The sequence below is a fragment of the Orycteropus afer genome, unplaced genomic scaffold (genome assembly GCF_000298275.1).
Source record: "Orycteropus afer afer isolate SDZICR_OR568_19922 unplaced genomic scaffold, OryAfe1.0 scaffold00385, whole genome shotgun sequence".
Lineage (NCBI taxonomy): Eukaryota > Metazoa > Chordata > Mammalia > Tubulidentata > Orycteropodidae > Orycteropus > Orycteropus afer.
In genome coordinates this window covers 423,475-443,362 of record NW_006921972.1, presented here as the reverse complement: position 1 = coordinate 443,362, position 19,888 = coordinate 423,475, and the positions used below count along the sequence as shown (strand labels likewise).

At 50.6% G+C, this 19,888-nt stretch overlaps 1 protein-coding gene across 1 annotated transcript in view; it reads right to left on the bottom strand.

Moving 5' to 3' along the window:
* Positions 1-11,991: 11,991 nt before the first annotated feature.
* Positions 11,992-19,888, bottom strand: part of SLC66A2 (solute carrier family 66 member 2) — a 51,190-nt gene continuing 43,293 nt past the window's right edge. The window contains exon 6 of the mRNA XM_007953300.1: positions 11,992-12,199. Within this exon, the coding sequence (XP_007951491.1) occupies positions 11,992-12,199 (208 nt within the window). The remainder of the gene's footprint in view (positions 12,200-19,888) is intronic.

Genomic DNA, 19,888 nt, shown 5'->3' with positions numbered 1-19,888 from the left:
GCTTTGTGCTCTGTGCAACGTTTTCCCCATAGAATCCTTCAGTATTGCAACTCGAGGCTTGAATTTTTTCTTCAGTTCTTTCAGATTGAGAAATGCTGAGTGTGTTCTTCCCTTTTGGTTTATTAACTCCAAGTCTTTGCACATTTCATTACAATACTTTACTTTCTCTTCTCAAACCTTACTTTGAAATCTTTTGTTCAGCTCTTTTACTTCATCATTTCTTCCATTTGCTTTAGCTACCCTGTGTTCAAGAGAAAGTTTCACTGTCTCTTCTGACATCCATTTTGGTCTTTTCTTCGTTTCCTGACTTTTTTTGCTTTCTTCATGGATGATATCTTTAATGTCATCCCACAACTCATCTGGTCTTTGTTCATTACTGTATGTCAAATGTATTCTTGAGATGGTCTCTAAATTCAGAGATGCACTTAAGGTCATTTTGGCTCTTGTGGACTTGATTTAATTTTTTCAGCTTGAGTTTGAACTTGCATATGAGCAATTAGCCAGTTGGCTCCTGGCCTTATTCTGACTGATGATATTGAGCTTCTCCATGATCTCTTTCCAGAGATGTAGTCAATTTGATTCCTGTGTGTTCAATCTAGTGAGGTGCACATATATAGTTATCATTTATGTTACGGAAAAAAAGGTATTTTCAATGAGTAAGTCACTGGTCTTGCAAAATTCTATCATGTGATCTCCAGCATCATTTCTATCACCAAGGCCATATTTTGCAATTATCAGTCATTCTTCTTTGTTTCCAACCTTTGCATTCCAATCACCAGTAACTATCAATCTATCTTGATTGCATGTTTGATCAATTTCAGACTGCTGAAATTGGTAAAAATCTTCAATTTATTCATCTTTGTCATTAGTAGTTGGTATGTAAGTTTGAGTAATGGTCACATTAACTGGTCTTTCTTGTGTTGTTGTTGTTGTTATGTGCCATCGAGTCAGACCTGACTCATAGCAACCCCTCTTTGGGTTTCCGAGGCAGTATCACTACAGAAGTAGATTGCCCAAACTTCCTTCCGAGGAGTGACTGGTGGGTTTGAACTACCAGCCTTCTGGTTAGCAGTCAAGTCCCTTAGGCACTACGCTACCAGAGCTCCCGGTCTTTCTTGTAGGTGTTTGGATATTATCTTGTCACTGACAGAGTTGTACTTCAAGGTAGATCTTGAACTGTTCTTTTTCTTTGTGACACCATTCCTCTTCAACTTATCATACCCAGCATAGTAGACCATATGATTGTCCAATTCAAAATGGCCAATAACTGGTTCACTTCAGCTCATTAAAGCTTAGGATATTGATCTTCAAACATTCTATTTCATTTTTCACAACTTCCAATTTTCCTAGATTCATACTTCATACATTCCCTGTTCCAATTACTAATGGATTTTTGCAGCTCTTTGTTCTTGTTTTGAGTTGTGCCATATCAGCAAATGAAGGTCAAAGTTTTACTCCATCATATCATTAAGATTGATTCTACTTTGATTTGCACTGAAGGCACTGGCAGAAAAAAAAAAAAAAAAAACTCTTAAGAATTGACAGAGTCCCTGTTAGATGTTTCAACAGACAGATACAACACTGGAAGGGCTCACTCACCTATGCAAAAAATTTGGCAGATAGCTTCTTGGCCAGCTGACAGGAAGGGATCTATATGTGTGCCCATTCAAAAGAAAGGTGATTCAGCAGAATTCAGAAATTATTAAACAATATCATTAATATCACATACAACTAAAATCATGCAGAAGATAATTCAAAAGTGGTTGCAGTAGTACATCAATGAGGAACTGCCAGAAATTCAAGCCAGACTCAGAAGAGGACATGGAATGAGGAATATCATTGCTCATGTCAGATGGATCTTAGCTGAAAGCAGAGAATACCAGGAAGATGTTTACTTGTGTTTTATTGACTGTGCAAAGGCATTCAACTGTGAATCATAACAAATTATGAATAACATTGCAAAGAATGGGAATCCCAGAACACTTAACTAGACTCATGTAGAACCTGCACATGGACCAAAAGGCAGTTGTTTGAACAGAACAAGGGGATACTGCATGGTTTAATATCAGGAAAGGTGTATGTCAGGGTTGTATTCTTTCACCATACTTATTCAATCTGTACACTTAGCAAATAATCCAAGAAGCTGGACTGTATGGAGAACGAGGCAGGATTGGAGGAAGACTTATTAACAACCTGCTCTATGAGTCGGGGCCAACTTGACGGCACATAACAACAACAACAACATGCAGGTGACACAGCCTTGCTCGCTGAAAGGACTTGAAACACTTACTGATGAAGATCAAAGACTGTAACCTTTAATACATATTACACCTCAATATAAAGAAAACTAAAATCCTCACCGTGGACCTATAAGTAATATCATGATAAATGGAGAAAAGATTGAAGTTGTCAAGGATTTAATTTTACTTGGATCCACAATCAGTGCCCATGGAAGCAGCAGTCAAGGAGTCAAAAGATGTACTGCATTGGGCAAATGTGCTGCAGAAGACCTTTTTAAAGTGTTAAAAAGCAAAGATGTCACTTTGACAACTAAGGTGCACCTGACCAAGCCATAGTATTTTCAGTCACTTTATACATGCAAAACTAGGCAATGAATAAGGAAAACTGAAGAAGAATTGATGCCTTTGAATTATGGTGTTGGCAAAGAATACTGAAGATATACCAGGGACTGCCAGAAGAATGAACAGAAGTCTGTCTTGGAAGTGTACAGCCAGAATGCTCCTGAGAAGCAAGGATGGTGAGACTTTGTCTCGCACACTTTGGACATGTTATCAGGAGGGACCCTAGAAAAGGACATCATGCTTGGTAGCGTACAGAATCAGCAAAAAGGAAGAAGATCCTAATCCAGATAGATTGACAAGTGGTGGAAACAACCTAAGTGCCTGTCAACAGAGGAATGGATGACAAAGTGGCTGCAACAATGGGCTCTAACAGCAACAATTGTGAGGATGGTGCAGGACCAAGTTTCATTCTGTTGTACACAGGGTCTCTGAGTCAGAACCAACTCGGTGGCATCTAACAATATGAACGTATGCCACAGCATTCTTTCATAATGCTTTTATTTCTGAAACATCCGTGTTAGTGTCTCCTCTTTCATTTCTCATTTTAGTAACTTGAGTATACTTCCTTTTTTTCTTGATCATATTAGCTAAAGGTTTGCCACTTTTGTTGACTTCTCAAAGAACCAGCTTTTGGTTTCATTGCTTTTCTCTTTTTTCATTAATTACTGTTCTCATCTTTATCATTCCCTTCCTTCTCCTTGCTTTTGGTTTATTTTTCTCAGTTTTCCAGTGTTTTAAGATGGAAAGTTAAGTTATGGATTTGAAATTTTTCTTCTTTCTTATTGTAGACTTAAAGACCATTCCCACTGAGTTGATTCTGACTTATAGTCACTCCCATTTGGTTTCCATGGCTGTAAATCTTTAAGGAAGTAGAGTGCCTCCTCTTCCTGCCATGGAGCAGCTGGTGGGTTTGAACCTCTGACCTTCTGGTTAGCAGCCAGACTTCCAGCTATACATTTTCCTCTAAGTACTACTTTTGCTGTATCTTATAAGCTTTGGTATGTTGCATCTTGATCTTCATTCATCTCAAAGTATTTTCTGATTTCCCTTTTTATTTCTTCTTTGATCCACTGATAATTTAGGAGTATACTATTTCATTTCCACATATTTTTAAGTTTTTTTTTTTTCTTTACTGTTACTGGTTTTTTAATTTTATTGCATTGTGGTCAGAGAGCATACTTGTAGTATTCCTATCCTTTTCAGTTTTTGGCTTTGTTTCATGGTCTAATATATGGCTTATCCTAGAGAATGTTCCAAGTATGCTTGAGAAAATATGTGTTCTGTTGGTGGTGGTGGTGTTGGTGTTGGGTGACTTATTCTATGAGTATCTGTGAGAGCTAGTTGATCTACAGTGTTGTTCAAGTATTCTGTCTCCCTGTTCAACCCATTATTGAAACTTGTATGTTGAAGTCCAGCTGTTCCTGTTGAATTGTCTGTTTCTTCATTTCTATCAATTTTTGCTTCATGTGTTTTGGTGCTTTGTAATTAGATGCATACATGTTCTAATGTAGTATCTTCCTGATGGATTGACTCTTTAATTGCCATAAAATGTCCCTTTGTATCTCTAACATTTGTTTCAAAGCTTATTTTGTCAGGTGTTAGTGTGACCACTCCAGCTTTCTCGTGGTTGCTGTTTGCGTGATGTCATTCCTCCCACCCTTTTATTTTCTGTCTATCACTGAATCTAAGCTGTGTCTCCTGTAGACAGCAATACAATTGGATCATATTTTTAATCCAGTCTGACACAGCTCTGCCTTTTGATTGTTTAACTCACTCACATTTAATGTTATTGTTGACACATTGGATTTACATCTGCTGCCTTACTTTCTGTAAATAAGTTGTGATCTGGCTACTTGGAGATCTTTTCCTGTTAAATCTGATGACTGGTTGCTCTCATAGGCAGCTTCTGTTGCCTGATATTTTTCTGCTGCATGGGTGGTACTTTCTGGTTTCTTTTCATATCTCACATTTTTGTTGTAGACATCCTAGATGAAACATTGTCACGACTAGCCCACCCCCTCTGAGGTTGTTAATGACTGACTGCATTACTTTTGTGGAGTCTATATCTCTCGCCTGCACTCGTAAGCCTCTCATGTTGCTCCTTGGGCAGGGCCAGTGTCGGGGATGCCCACAGTCACCCCAGGATAACTGTGGCAGTGTTTTCTTCCACTCTCCTTGACCACACCAGATGTGAAGCATTACTGACTACAGGCCGGTCACTCTATAGCTCAGTGTCCTGGAGCACAGACTCCTCTATGGACTAAGCTAATGGGGGCCGGTTGCTCTGCAGGCTCCTCTGTGGACTAACCTAATTGTGGCTCCTCCTCAGTGGTTTCTGAGGTCAGTATTTGATACCCATTTCCATCCCTGGAGGGCTCCTCCCAGATATCTTATTTTCAGGTTCTCACCTAGGAACAGAAGTTCTGGTGGCGCTGTGGTCAAGGCACTGGGCTATTAACCAAAAGGTTGGTGGTTCATACCCACCAGCCACTGTGTGGGAGACAGAAAAAGATTTAGAGCCTTGGGAAACCTATGGGGCAGGTCTCCTCTGTCCTCTAAGGTCGCTCTGGGTTGGCATCAGCTCCATGGAAGTGGGTTTTTTAGGTTTTTTTCCCCTCCTACCAACTTGCCAGCCTAGTCTAGACTGTGTCTTCATTAGACCCACGAGCCTCACTGACTGCCCATCATCACAGCCTCCACTAGTTCTAGGGAGCACCCTCATGTCTCAACTTCCCCATGCTCCCTTGTCATTCCTTTTGGGAAGAGACTCACGCACTGCCATGGAGCCAGAGCCGACTCCTAGTGAGCCCTGTTGGGTTTCCAAGGCAGTGTTATCAGGGAAGTAGGCTGCCCAACTTTCCTTCCCAGGAGTGGCTGGGGGGTTTGAACCACCAGCCCTCTGGTTAGCAGTGAACTGCCTTAGGCACTGTGCCACAAGATGTTGTATAGCCAGCTTCTATCCCAGGCAGAATCTCTCTGGTCCCTGGCTCTTGAGCTGGGGTTGGGGACAATGGTGTGGGGCCTGGCTGACCAGGCCTGCTCTCTGAGTGGCACTGTGCTTTAGAGCTGAGCACTCAGTGGGGCTCCAGGGGCCGTAGGCTGAGGTCCTCTCTACTTGCCTCTCCTGGCCTGAAACTACTGCCTCCCAGGCTGGGGCAAGGACGAGGTGGCGCCAGGTTTCTCGGCACTTTGTGCCCAAGGTCGCCCCTCTGTTGAAACAGTGGAGGCTGGGCAGAAGAAGGGAGTCCCACCTTCCCACGCACCTGGGACTCAGCAACAGGTAGTGGCTGCAGGGTGAGAACCGTTCTTTCTTCCAGTGGACGCTCCGCCGAGCTGCACTGAGAGGCGGCAGGGCGGCGCGCTCTTGGCTGGAAGGGCACAGACCCACCTTCTTACTGATGAGTGGACAGTCCTTCCCTTGTTTGACCTCAGATGCAGTTCCAGCTGCTTGCTTTCGCGTTTGCAAATGACTCTCGGCAGTTTCTCTGGGGACTGGCTTAGCTGAGTCCCTCTCGCTGTCCTCCCGCGGGGAGTCCATCCCCACTTGCATCTCGTTTATGGGAACTGGAAGCTTCTGTCCCTACGCCTTGCTACCTGCCAAGACACTCCCGTTGCCGGGCGGGAGGACGAAGGGCAGCTTCGCTGGGTCTCCCAGGCCCCGGACTCGCCGACACCGTGCCTCCCTCTCCCCTCAGGGCGAGTGCTCCCGCAAGTGCCGCAACCTCTTCGTGCTGGAGACGGTGTGCGTGGCCTGGTTCTCCTTGGAGTTCCTGCTGCGCTCGGCGCAGGCCGAGAGCAAGTGCGCCTTCCTGCGGACGCCGCTCAACATCGTCGACATCCTGGCCATCCTGCCCTTCTACGTGTCGCTGCTGGTGGACCTGGCGGCGGGCGGCGCGCCGGGGCCGGGTCCCGCGGGCGCCGCCGGCGGCAGCAAGCTGCTGGAGCGCGCGGGGCTGGCGCTGCGGCTGCTGCGCGCGCTGCGCGTGCTCTACGTGATGCGCCTGGCGCGCCACTCGCTGGGGCTGCGCACGCTCGGGCTGACGGCGCGGCGCTGCGCGCGCGAGCTGGGCCTGCTGCTGCTCTTCCTGTGCGTGGCCATGGCGCTCTTTGCGCCGCTCGTGCACCTGGCCGAGCGCGAGCTGGGCGCGCGCCGCGACTTCTCCAGCGTGCCGGCCAGCTACTGGTGGGCCGTCATCTCCATGACTACCGTGGGCTACGGCGACATGGTACCGCGCAGCCTGCCCGGGCAGGTGGTGGCGCTGAGCAGCATCCTCAGCGGCATCCTGCTCATGGCCTTCCCGGTCACCTCCATCTTCCACACCTTCTCGCGCTCCTACTCGGAGCTCAAGGCGCAGCAGCAGCGCGCCGCCAGCCTCGAGCCAGCGCTGCGCGAGGACAGCACGCGCTCGCCCCCGGAGGACGGCTCGCAGAGCCCGGACGGCGTCCTGGAGCCTGGGGGCACACACGGCGAGGACGCCGGGGCCGGCCAGTGGGTGTGAGTGGGGCCGGGCGCCCGGCGGGAATCGGGGCGAGAGGGCCCCCGACCCGCCCAGGTGTCGGCTTCAGAGACAACCACCGCTGCTGTGAGGGGGCCCCACTCAGTGGCGTCGGGCGCGCTGACCCGGAGGGGCCTCGTTTGCCAGGTGCCACAGCCTTTCTCAGCCCGAGGTGGGGCCGCAGGGCTGTGCGCTGTCATGCCAGGAGCCACGCGGGCCTAGTCTGTTCGTGTGGTTTTTAACTTTTTATGACTAAAGTGATGTCAGCACGCTTCGGCCTGTACCAGAGGCAAGAGGGCCACCGCCGCCCCTAAGCCTAACTCCTGCCCCTGCCACGTCTGCCCTTCAGCAGTGGGGACTGCCCCCTTGAGAAGGGGCCTTTGCTTTGCCTCGGCTCTGCCAAAGCCCACTTCTGCCAGGCCACTGCTCCCCATCCTACCCACTTCGCAGGCTCTAGAGGTCCCTCTGCCCCAACACTAGCTCCTCATGACAACCCCGCCCCCAGGTCCATCCCTCAGGAAGGGCACTCGGGTCCCCCACTCAAGCCTGTGCACCTGATAGTGCTCGACATGTCAGACCTCCCCCTGCCCTTCAGGAGGCCCAGGGCCACATGCTACCCTCCTGTGATGCCTGATCTTCCCCATTTCTCTCCCAAGACTCGGTGCAAAGGTGGGAAGCACGCTGCCCTCCCAGGGGTGCCACAGGAGAGGGAGGAGGCTCCACCAGGCAGCCCCTCTAGGGCCAGCTGTCCCTGTGGCTGCTGTCTGCCATCCAGGGCTCGGTGGGGAACAGAACTTCCAGCTCACACGGCTTGTCCATTTTCCACCCTAGGGAGCTCGCCCATGTCCCGTGATACCACAGACCCCAACCGAGGGTCCCCGTCGCAAGGGTACTGCAGATCCCGCCGTGCACTGGGCCTGTGCAGAGACCTACCACAGGCGTTGCCTGAAAACGCCACTCAACTCAATAAAGCCGCTCACCCTCTAGCACAGCTGTCTGCTTGCTGTTGTGGCCTTGCTGGCCTGTCAGCCCAGAGCATGTGCTCCGGGCCAGAGGGGGTCCTGGGACTGCAGGGGTGACAGGCCCAGACGGTAGGCAACAGTGAAAGCCTGGCCTGACTGCCAACTATACCCTATGAACACAAGGTCCATCTCACCACCTCATTCTGCCTCCTCCAACCCAAGGGAGGACCAACACTGACCACCTTTCTCCACAAGGCTGTGTCCAGGGCAGGCTGGGCATCAGGTAAGGCCCATTCTTCATACCTCCCCCCAGGTATGGGGCACTCCACATGTGACCCCCAAGGCTCCCCCAGCCCCTTCACTGATGCTGTAAGAGACTTGGCTGAAAAACACCTGCTGTGGGTAAAATTAAGGTAACTCTTGTGAGGCACAGCAGCAAGCTGCTGCTTGTCGTTTGGTGATCGGAGACCAGGCACACAGGGCCTGGTGTGGGAATGGGAGCTCTGGTGGCGTAGGGCCTAAGGCATCTGACTGCTAACCTGAAGGCTGGCAGTTCAAACCCACCAGCTGCTCCTCAGAAGGAAGGTTGGGCTACTTCCGTAGTGATACCGCCTTGGAAACCCAAGGAGGGGTCGCTATGAGTCAGATTCTACTCATCAGCAGTGAGTTTGGTTTGGTTTTGGTTTAGCACAAGGGGCTGTCTGGTGTCCCAGGGCTCCACTCACCTGCAGAAACAGCCGGCCCCACAGAGCTTATCAGACAGTGCCACTCTGTAAACTTGGGACACTGGGCCAGGCACAACTTCCTCAGGCCTCGCTTCCTCACTGATGATAAAATCCAGAGTTGGCCAGAACAGTCCCTGAGTCTTCTTGGCATCTGAGGTGATTTGTACCTGTGACCTTCCAGGGGTCTGCCAGCCTTGCCCACAGGAGCCTTCTGCACAGGACAGTGCACTCTCCTGCCCTCAGCACTCAAACGAGCCCTTCACCCAGAACCCCGCCCTGCCCCCCTGCTCCCACCACCCACCCCAACTGCCCTGTGAGTGACCCTGAAGGACTGGCAGCAGGGGAACTCAGGACCAAACATGTTGCACTGTGGATGCTGGGGGTCTGAAACCCCCCACAGCTGCTGCCAAACAGAGCCAACTCCTAGCCTTTATTTTAGGAAAAACAATTCACCCACCACTCAGAGCTTCTCTCTGGAGAGGCGGATGTGAGAAGCACAGTCAGGGGCTAACCTTCACGTTTACAGTTCCCATCACTCTCGGGTCTTCATCTGCTAAGTTCTTAGAGGCTCGGCTCTGGGAGGAACCGTGCTGCTCACACCAGGCCTGAGCATAGGCGTCCTCACTTCGTTCCTGTTTCCAAAATACTCTCCTTGTTGAAAGAGCGACCCGTAAAAGTGAAATGAGACCGGATTTGGGAAAATGTGCTCTTCAAATGTTTTCTTGGCAACAAACTCATAGCGTGCCCCCAAACTTAAACATTCTATACTCTCCCTTTAGGAACAACAACAAAAACCCTTCCACACCAACAGCTGCTGCCCCCCCATCCCCTCCTTGTCGTCAGGCCATCAAGCCCCCCATGGGACAGAGTGGGACTGCCCGTAGTCTACCAGGTTGTACTGTCCACGGGAACACATCACCAGGTCCTCCCATGGAGCTCCTGTTGTTAGGGGCCGTCAAGTCGCCTCCAACTCACAGCGACCTATGCACAACAGAATGAAACACGGTCTGCCCTGCACCAGCCCCACATCATTTGCTATACCTGAACCCATCGCCGCAGCCACTGGGTCAAGCCATCTCGTTGAGGGCCTTCTCCTTCTTCACTGACCCTCCACTTTACCAAGCATGACATCCTTCTCCAGGGAATGGTCCCTTCTGACACCATGACCAAAGTAGGCGAGACGAAGTCAGGCCATTCTCATTTCCAAGGAGCATTCCAGCTGCACTTCCTCCAGGACAGACCTGTTAGTTATTCCAGCAGTCGATGGTACTTTCAGTATTCTTTGCCAGCAACACACTGGGTGGGTTCAAACTGCCAATTTTTTGGTCAGTATTGAGTTACTTACCCTTGAAAGCTGTCTCTAGGACTTGAAGTGGGACCCCACACACACACACACAAGCTAGCAGTGAGTTGGTGGGAAGGTCCTGAACATGTGAAGTGGCAGAGGCTGGGCTCCTTCAGGTGGGCCAAGAGGAGGGGTCAACCCCCCGCAAGGGGCAGAAGCAGGCGCCTAGTTCTGCCAGGAGTGAGCAGGTTCCCCAGGGGCAGGTCCAGTCCCATGAGGTGGGTGGCCCCAGGTCAAAACAAGGCTCGAGGCGGCATCTGGAAAGGGTCTGGTTTCACCCACCTGACCTGCAGATGGGAGCCCTGACCCTCACTGTCCCCTTGTAGCAGGAATGAGGACACAGGACTGGCCTGGTCCTTCCAGCCCAGCAGATGAATTCCACGCCAGAGCAAGTGAGTCCTTGAGTCATTTATTGGTTTGAAGTTGCCACACAGCCGGGCTAGGATACATTCATCCAGTTCCTGCACGCAGGTCGGGCTTTCAGGAGGCAGCGGCTGCTGCAGACTACCCCCGGTGCCTAAAAACAAACGCCCCAAAGCAGCTTACAGGCTGAGAGCTCAGTGAGGCCCTCACGAAACACTCAGGCTCTCCAGGGAAACGTGGGTGAGGCCAGCACTGGCCTCCCCACCAGCCTGCTACGGCCCCCACCCCAGCAACACCACCTGCTGCCCCCGTGGTGCTGGCCATGGACACCCATCTGCAGACAGCCCCTCCACCCAGTGGAAGGGCACAGGCCATGGGCAGGGCGTGTAGAGCAGAGGCCATGACAGGCTAGGGTTCACTTGGAACTGGACATGGGGAGCTCATCTCACACAATGGGGAAGGAGCTGTCTGCGGACACGTGGCTCCAGCACAGCTAGATGCAGCAGAATGCATGGACAGCAGGCGGCAGGTGGCAGGCGGGGATCTGTAAGGTCACTTTAGGCCCAAGAGCCATCTGAGGTACGAGGAACTCCTCGGGGGAAAGGGACCTGCCCTGACACACTCCTCTCCTAATACTGGGCTGGGGATGCCCTGAGTGTGCACGTGACATCAGGACAGAGGACAAGCCCCCAAGTGGAGGCCCCTCCAGGTGGGCAGCTGAGGCCACGTCTCCACGCCCAAGTTTGCCCCTCGGCCTTCCCAGAGCCCACACTGTGGTCTCAGGTCCTGTCTGGGGCCTTCTCCGAGGCCACCCACCCCTACCCCCACCCATGGAGCCACGAGGGCGTGCGGACACACGTGGCTGCCTCAGACGCTGCTGACCAAGCTTGGACCACACTCTCCCATGAGGCAGCTGGCTCCGATGCCGTCTCAGGCAACTCTGCCGTGTAAACAAACGGCACCGATGAACACACACGCAGGTGGCTTCCTTCCCTCTGCACAGGCCCGTTGGCCTGGCGGTCCGCCCTGAGGCTGTCCCATCACGTGCTGGCACATGAGGGACATCGGGCACTGAGAGGGGGTTTGTCTGCAGATTCTGTGGTCCAGGGGCCGCTGTCAGCTAATGCTACCTCTGCCCCTGCTCTCCTAGCCACCTCACCTCACCCCACCCCACCGCTTTGAGGCTCTCCGGTCCATGGTGTGGTGCCCTGCCCCAGCCAGAGCACTGGCTGCCTGGCCAGCAGGGCCAGCGTGTGGTACACACACTGCATCCTCACATGGCATGAACACACTCAAGGCTCAGCCAGGTGTTGGGGCAAGCGAGGAAGGGGACTCACCTTGCAGTCCCCTAAAGATAACAGAAACCCACCGTGGGGTGTGAAACCCACCAGTGAAGAGCACCCCCCTGCAGCTGCAAGCCCTGCACCTGGGGACCCCGCACGCTCCCCAGCCTCCTCCAGCCCCTCCCACCCTCTGCACGAGCCCATGGCCCCGGGAGTCAGATCCGGTCCCATCGGCTCAGAGGGCCTTGGCGCTGGTGGGGTGAGCGGCATGGGGCGCTGGCTTTGGGGGGCGGCGGGCGTAGGTGTAGGCCTGCAGCAGGATGGCCAGGTCGACCAGCACCTGCAGCAGGCCGCAGACGGAGAACTGCAGTGGCGCACCGTTCAGCAGGAAGTAGGCTGTCTTGAAGGCATCACCGCTTGTCCACATCAGCACCATCTTGATGCTGTGGAGACACACACAGGCGTGAGGTGGTCCCTCCTGGGCTCTGCAGGATGGGGGCCGGAGAATGCAGCTCTTAAACCAGACACCCGGAGTGTGGTCCTCACTCAGCAGTGAGCTCGGCTTGCCCCAGGGGAGTGTGGTCCTGACAGCGAGGAGAACGAGATGGGAGGCAGGTCACACAAAGGAGGCAGGGCTGGACCAGGTGCAGCGGCCTTGCCCCCAACACACACCCAGGAACAATGGAGAACAGGGACAAATGGGGCCCAGGCATCAGGACACCACTCTGGGCTGGCTTCAGGAGCCATCTGTGTGACAGGCTTTGCATCTGGCCTGTGTTTGCCAGTGGACCTGGCACAGAGCAGGGGGGAAGGATGCCTGCATGGTTCACACCACTCCCCTGGGGCCCAAGTGCAACATCTGCCAGGCCTCCAGAGAGGACCCCCACCCCTGCATCTGAAGGTGCTGAGGACACAAACCACGGGCCAACAGTGGTTCTCTGGCCAGCACCTTCTTACACACAGCAGAGCCAAGCGGGGCTTTTGGGGATGCCAGGCCCAGACCATCACAGTCGTAAAATAACTTGGGGTGAGCCTATCACTGGGAGTCCTGCAAAGCTTCCCGGCAAACAGTTCCCATGTCTCCTCCATCAGCCTAGCCCTAATGGCACATGAAACCTCATGGAACAAATTAGGAACCACCGCCACTTACTGCCTATGTTGTACGCACATCTCGTGTTTGCACCCAGCATTTAAGAGCACAGACTGCCAAATAATGAAGATAAGGACTGTGTAGTTTGCTGCATGAAATGTGTTTAAATTAGACACATTTGCACTGGCTGAATCATTTCCAACTAATTAAACCAGATGACAGAGCTCGAGCTGGAGAGAGCTGCCTGCACGGAGGCGGCGTGCACCACGCCCCCAGGGTAAGCCTGCCTGGCTCAGAGCAGACAAGACACAGGTCAGAAATGCAGACCCACCAGCCCAGGCACAGGCAGGAGGGACCTGTCCCCATGTCTACAAAGGGGTGCCAACAGAAAAAAAGCACGGGTGGCCCCAGTCCAGATCCACCCCCGCTGCCCCAGCTCCAGAGCATGGACCTGAGTCTCCCTGAGCGTCAGCCCAGTTTTATTTGTGACGCCAGGATAAGGAGCCCCGTCTCTCAGAACCGCTGCGTGAGGGTTATGACCCGTGTGCATGCACATGGCAGGAGCCCTCTGATTTAAGGCCTGGGCAGCTGAAAAGGAGTGGAGATTGCTGTGTTTTCGATACATTTCGCTTGTGTTGTGTTGTCGTTGTGTTGTTGGGTGCTGTCAAGTCAGTTTCAATTCATAGCCACCCTGTGTACAACAGAGTAAAACACTGCCCGCTCTGGCACCATCCTCACAATCACAGCCATGCTTGTTCCTCTTAGCATCTGTGTCAACGCATCTCACTGAGGGTCTTCCCCTTTCTCGCGACCCTCTACTTTACCTAGCATGGTATCTTTCTCCAGGGACTGGTCCCTTCGACTATATGACCGACGGACGAGAGATGGCGTCTGGCCATATTCACTTCCAAGGGGCATTCCGCCTGACTTCCTCCAAGCCGCATCTGCTCCTTCTTGCGGCAGTCCTTGGTATTTTCAGTATTCTTCCCCAACACAATTCAAATGCATCAGTTCTTCTGTGGTCTTCCTTATTCATTGTCCAGCTTTCACATGCATATGAGGCTTTTCTCATGCGCACCTTAGTCTTCAAAGTGACATCTTTGCTTTTTACCACTTTAAAGAGGTCTTTTGCAGCAGATTTTCCATGCAATAGGTCTTTGATTTCTTGACTGCTGCTTCCATGGGCATTGACTGTGGATCCAAGTGAAATGAAATCCCTGACAACCTCAACCTTTTTTCTCTCCATTTGTCATGGTTGCTTATTGGTCCAATTGTGAGGATTTTTGTTTTCTTCATGTTTTGTTTTAGACATATCTTATTTGACGTGCAGTGTTGGCTCACATGGTGCTTCAAAACATTCTTGAGTTAGATGATAACTAACTCTGTGTGTAAAAAAAATTAAAAAATCAGATTTCTGGCTTCCCTAAGGTTGTCTCCAGAATATTTTAAACTATGAATTCAATTTCCTTATTAGATGATCTGTTTCTTCCTAAGTCAGTTCAGGTAGTTTATGGTAGTATTAAGGATTCTATAACAAAGTACTACAAACTGGGTGGCTTAAAACAACAGAAAGTTATTCTTTCACAGTTCTGGAAGCTAAAACTCCAAAATCAAGGCGTGGCAGGACCATGTGCTCCCTGAAGTCTCTAGGGGAGGATTCCTTTTTGCCTCACCCCAGCTTCTGGTGGTTGCTGGCAATCCTTGGTGTTCTTGGCAATCTTGGAATGTCACTCCAATCTCTGCTTCCATCTACACATGGCCTTCTCCCTGTGTGTCTCTTCTCTTCTTATGAGGATACTTTGATTACATCTGCAAAGCTGTTACTTCCAAATAAGATCATATCCACAGGTCCATGGGGTTAGGACTTCAACACATATTTTAGGGAGACACAGCCCAACCCACGACAGTGGTTTCCAAGGAACTGGTCTACTGTATCTTCATTGTTGAATGCAGCATGGACTTGTCTGAGGGCTCCCTTCTAACGTCTGTGGGGGCTATGGCGTATCTCCTCCTCCACTCCTGATACTGGTACTTGTGTTTTCTCTTATTTGTCAGTCTGGCTCCAGGTTTGTCAATTTAAAGATCTCTTCAAAGAACCAGCTCCTGGGTTAATTTATTTTTTCCCTTGTGTTTTCTGGTCAGTTTCACTGCTTTTTTATGTGTATGTGTGTGGTCTGAGTTAAAGTTTACAGAGCAAATTCATTTTCCATACAGCAGTTCACATACACTTTGTCTCATGGCATTGACTGCATTTTCCTACAATGCAACAGCTCTCTTTCCACTTCGTCCCCATAGTTACTTCTCCCATGTCCTTCCCTCCCATGCACTCCTGCCCCCTGAGCTGTCTCCCTGTGCATACACAGCCCTTCTATTCTCCCATGATTAATCTCTCCAAGGAGTGTATCTACCTAATGTAAATGTTAATCTCATGTGCCTGTCTTTTGTTTGGCTAGAAGCCACAGGAGTGGGTTCAATTCCAGACCTGAAGGGCAGCTAGAGGCCATAGTCTCAGGGGTTTCACCAGGCTCTATCAGACCAGCAAACCTGGTCCTTTCTTTTAATGATTTTGAGTTTTGTTCCACATTGTTCTTCCTCTCTATCCAGGATCTCCTACAGAGATCCCCCTCCGAGTGGCTGACAATGGTAGCCAGGCACCTTCTAGTTCTTCTGGTCCTATAGTCATACAGGCTGAGGATCACATGGTGTACCAACCAGTCCCTTGGACTAATTATTTCCATGCATCTTTGATTTTCTTCGTTCTTCTTTGCTCTGGATGAGGAGAGACCTGCTCATTGCATCTAGATGGCTGCTTGCAAGCTTTTAAGATCCCAGTCGCTACTTACCAAAGTGGGACGTGGAGCAATGTTTTTGTGTAGTGTGTGATGCCATTTGAGCTTGATGTCCCCTGCGACCATGGTCCCGAGCGCACAGGTTCAACCACTCGCTCCCTCCGGTAGCTGGCTGTGGTCAAGAAGCCAGTGCCACTGCTGTATGCTGTCTTTATTCCCTCCTTCTACTCACTCTGGGTTCATTTTGCATGTTTTAGTTTCAGGTGAAAGCTTAGATTAATATTTTGAACCTCTCTTCTTACTAAGTATATAATGCTACAAATGTCCCTCTAAACATCCCTTAACTGCACCTAACAGACTTTGATATGATTTTATTTTCATTCCGTTTAAAATATTGTCTAGTTTCCTTGGAGACCTCCTCTTTGATCCAGGAATTACTTAGAAGTGTGCCGTTTTCCAAGTATCTGAGGACTTTCGAGACTGGTCTTAATTTCTAGTTTAATTACATTATAGTCACAGAATATCTTCTGGATGCCTTCAACCCTTTGATATGTCTTAGGGTTTGTTTTATGACCCAGGATATGGTCTGTCTTGCTGAATGTTCGATGAGCATTTGAGAAGAAAGTGTTTTCTGGGTTGAGTGCTCCACAAATTCAGTAAGATCCAGTTGCCTGGTGGTGATGATTGGTTTTTCTTGCTTTTTGCTGTTTTCTGCCCACTTTTTCTATTAATTACTTTTTCTATCAAATACTGAATTCCCTAATTGTAGATTTCTCCATTTCTCTTTTAATTTCTATTAGTTTTGGCTTGATGTACTTTGAGGCTCTACTGTTAGGGGCACATGCATTTAGGGTTGCTGTGTCTTCTTGGTGAATTGGCCCACTTATCATTACATAATGTCCCTCTTTACCCCAGGAGTTTTCCTCACTTGGGAGTCAACTTTGATATTGATACAGCTGTTGCCAGTTTCTTGATCAGCTTCTGCATGGCAAGTCTCTCCCATCTTTTTATCTTTAATCTTTACCATTATATGTAAAGTGGGGTTCTTATTGACAGCAGATACTTGGGTCTCATTCCTCTAATCTATCTGGCAAGCTCTCGCCTTTCATTGGTCACACAGTTTCCACTTGATGTAACCATTGGTGGGTTTGAATTTAGCTCTGCTTTCCCTGTCCTGCACCAACTGAGAATCTCAGAGGCCAGCAGTGGCGAGACAAATGCCCCAGCCTGTGAATAACTCAACACCAGGCTCAAATACTAACTACTGGCAGGATGCAGGGTCACAGATAGGCCTACAGCAGCATGCAGAAAGCACAGCCAACCCGAGGAGCAGCCCAGGCTGAGCTGGGTGTGCTGCCACAGCCACAAACCCTAAACAAGAACTAAGCTACCCTGAAGATGGAGAACCCAGGGCCGGAGGACAAGATCATGGGAGCGACATGCCAAGGCACGGACAGAGGGACAGGCAGAGAGTTCACCAGGACCACAACTGTGGCCAAGAGCACACTGGCTTCAGAGGCGGCCTTGGACCAGGCAGCTGGGCACCTGGGAGGCTGTGGGCAGCTGGGCAGCCAGAAGCCATGCCAGCGCCTCTGAAGAGCCAAGACGCCATAGCCTGCCAGCACCAGCCAGCCAGAGCGCCCCTGCACAGACATCTGCACTTTGCAACAGAGAATCAGCACCTGTAGGGCAGCATTTCCAGGAGACAGAGAAACTGGCAGAGATTTCTGCAGAAGGAAGTGACGGGTGGCAGGTGGGGCATGCCCTCTGTGACCCTGAGCAAAGCCTCTCCAGATTTTACCAGACCTTCTAAGCACCTGTTTGTCACTGTCCCCATTTCCAGGTGGGAAAACTGAGACTCAGCGGGGCGAAGTAATTCCTCCAAAGCCAAGTGGGAGTAAAGGGTGAGGCCGGACCCCAAACCTAGCTCTGAACCTGTTCATCAGCTCCACCAAGCCTTCTTTTGCTGCCTCCTCACTGGATGGTCAAACTGTCCCCTTCTCTGGGCCCTTACTCTGTTTCCTTCCTTCAATGGGTAGAGCTCAGAGACAAAAGCAAGAAATCTTTCCAGGATGAGACTGACCCAAGTGCTCTGGTTTCGGACATCCCAGGAAGAAGCGTGAGCTCCTTTCCTCTGGCTTTACAGTGGATTCCAACACACAGAGACACAGAGGAACACACTCTTACACACACGCATGCCACATGTCACACACATACATGCACTCACACCCTACTCATAGACATGCAGTCACACAGCACACTATACACAGCCACAAACACAACACATCCCCACACACTCGCACGCACACACAACAGATTTGCACACACATGCATGAACACACACACACCTTCACATTCTCCTGCTTCTGTGTGAAAAGTTCAAGGCTAAGGGATGAGAACCCAACAGCGTCCCCACTCCCAAACATTCATCAGAGGACACTGCCTCTAAGGAGATACGCCCCCTTCCATGACTCAGAAAGCAAAGCTGAATCAACTTGGTGATTTGCTGCTGTAACCAACACTTGGCAGTTTATGGGTAATAGATGGGACTAGTGGGTTTTCCTGCAGGCTCCAAGGCTGAGATGGGCATTCTGGAAACGCCCTACAAAACCCAGGCCGCATGCCTTCCTTTGGAGCCTCCACACACACTCTAGCCCGTAAGTCCTTCCCTGGACGTGGGCTCATGTCAGTGTGCACCATAAGGCCAGCCAGACTTCTCTCTACATCATTTTGTTCCAGTACTTTTGAGGGGGGGTCACATATGAATAAGCTATAATTTAAGGCACAATGAAGCTGTAACTTTTGTTGGCTTTGACAAACAGAAATTGGCTTTCTCGCAGTTTAGGAGGCAAGAACTAGAAGTCCAAGTTCAGGGTGTGGGCTCTGGAACAAGGGCCTTGTCTCTTCTGTTTCTGTTTCATGGAGATCTCTGGGTGGGTTAGTACCTACCTCACCCCATCTCTGCTCACTTGGTGGCTTGCTTAATCTCTTGTATCTCAAGAGATTGACTGAGATACACCCTACACTGATCCTGCCTTGTTAACACAACAAAGACAGCCCATTCCCAAATGGGATTCTGACCACAAGCACAGAGGTTCGCACTTACAATTCAATCCATAACAGCACCTTCGGCCATTTCTGATTTTAATGTCTATCCTTTCACTGTAATAAACTGTAACTGTGCGTGTAACTGCTTTTCTGAGGTCTGTGGTCCTAGAGAATCATGGGAACTGACAGCATACTTGGGGGCCCCCAACACCAATGGTAAATGAGCTTTCCCTTTTACTATCATCTTAGAGTAGGTCTTTCTGTAGAACAAGTACTTGTGTAATGACTAACCCTGTGGTGAAAAGAGTTCCTTTATGTGGCTTTTTGCCTTGGTCCTTCAGGAAAACAGATTGAGATATTTTTCCCCCAAGCCTTAAGGAATCATCTTTGCCCTAACTTTCTGCCTCAAAAGGTTTGTTTCTTTTGTCTAAGTGGACTGACGTTTCCTGGGTTAACCACAAAAAACTTGTGGTTTGACACTTTTTGTCTGGTCCTATGATTGGTATGCATCTCTCAAGGACTGCCTTGAAACTGATGAGGAGTTTGTCTATCAGATGCAGTCAAGCCCACAGAGGTTTTTGAGACAAGCAGCACACAGAAGCAGGGGGAAAAAACAAGAGAAGTGAGAAGAAGCAGAGAGAGACTAGGCAAGGAACCCCCTAAAGGAAGGTTGTGAAGACGGCAACAGGCTGAGAAGGGGCCCTGAGGCAGGTGGTGGTGATGGCAGGAGGGCTGATGGCAGAGAGACCTATCCAGGAGGAGCTAAGAGGAGCTTGTCCTCAGGGAGCCGAGAGGAGTCTATCCTTAGGCAGCCAAGAAGAAAGCTTCATGGCCAAGGTGGATGCTCATGGCAGAGAGAATGGCCTGTTCACTTACACAGCCAGGAGGAGCTGAGAGCTCTGTCCTGCACTGAAGAAGGGAGACATTGCCTGCATGCTTCCTGACCCTGGTCCCGAGCTGCACCCCGTTGACCCTGGTCCTGAGCTGCACCCCGTTGACCCTGGTCCTGAGGCGTACCCTGTTGATCCTGATCCCGAGCTGCACCCCGTTGATCCGGGTCCCAAGCTGCACCCCGTTGATCCGGGTCCCAAGCTGCACCCCGTTGGCCCTGGTCCCGAGCTGCACCCCGTTGGCCCTGGTCCCGAGCTGCACCCCGTTGATCCGGGTCCCGAGCTGCACCCCGTTGATCCGGGTCCCGAGCTGCA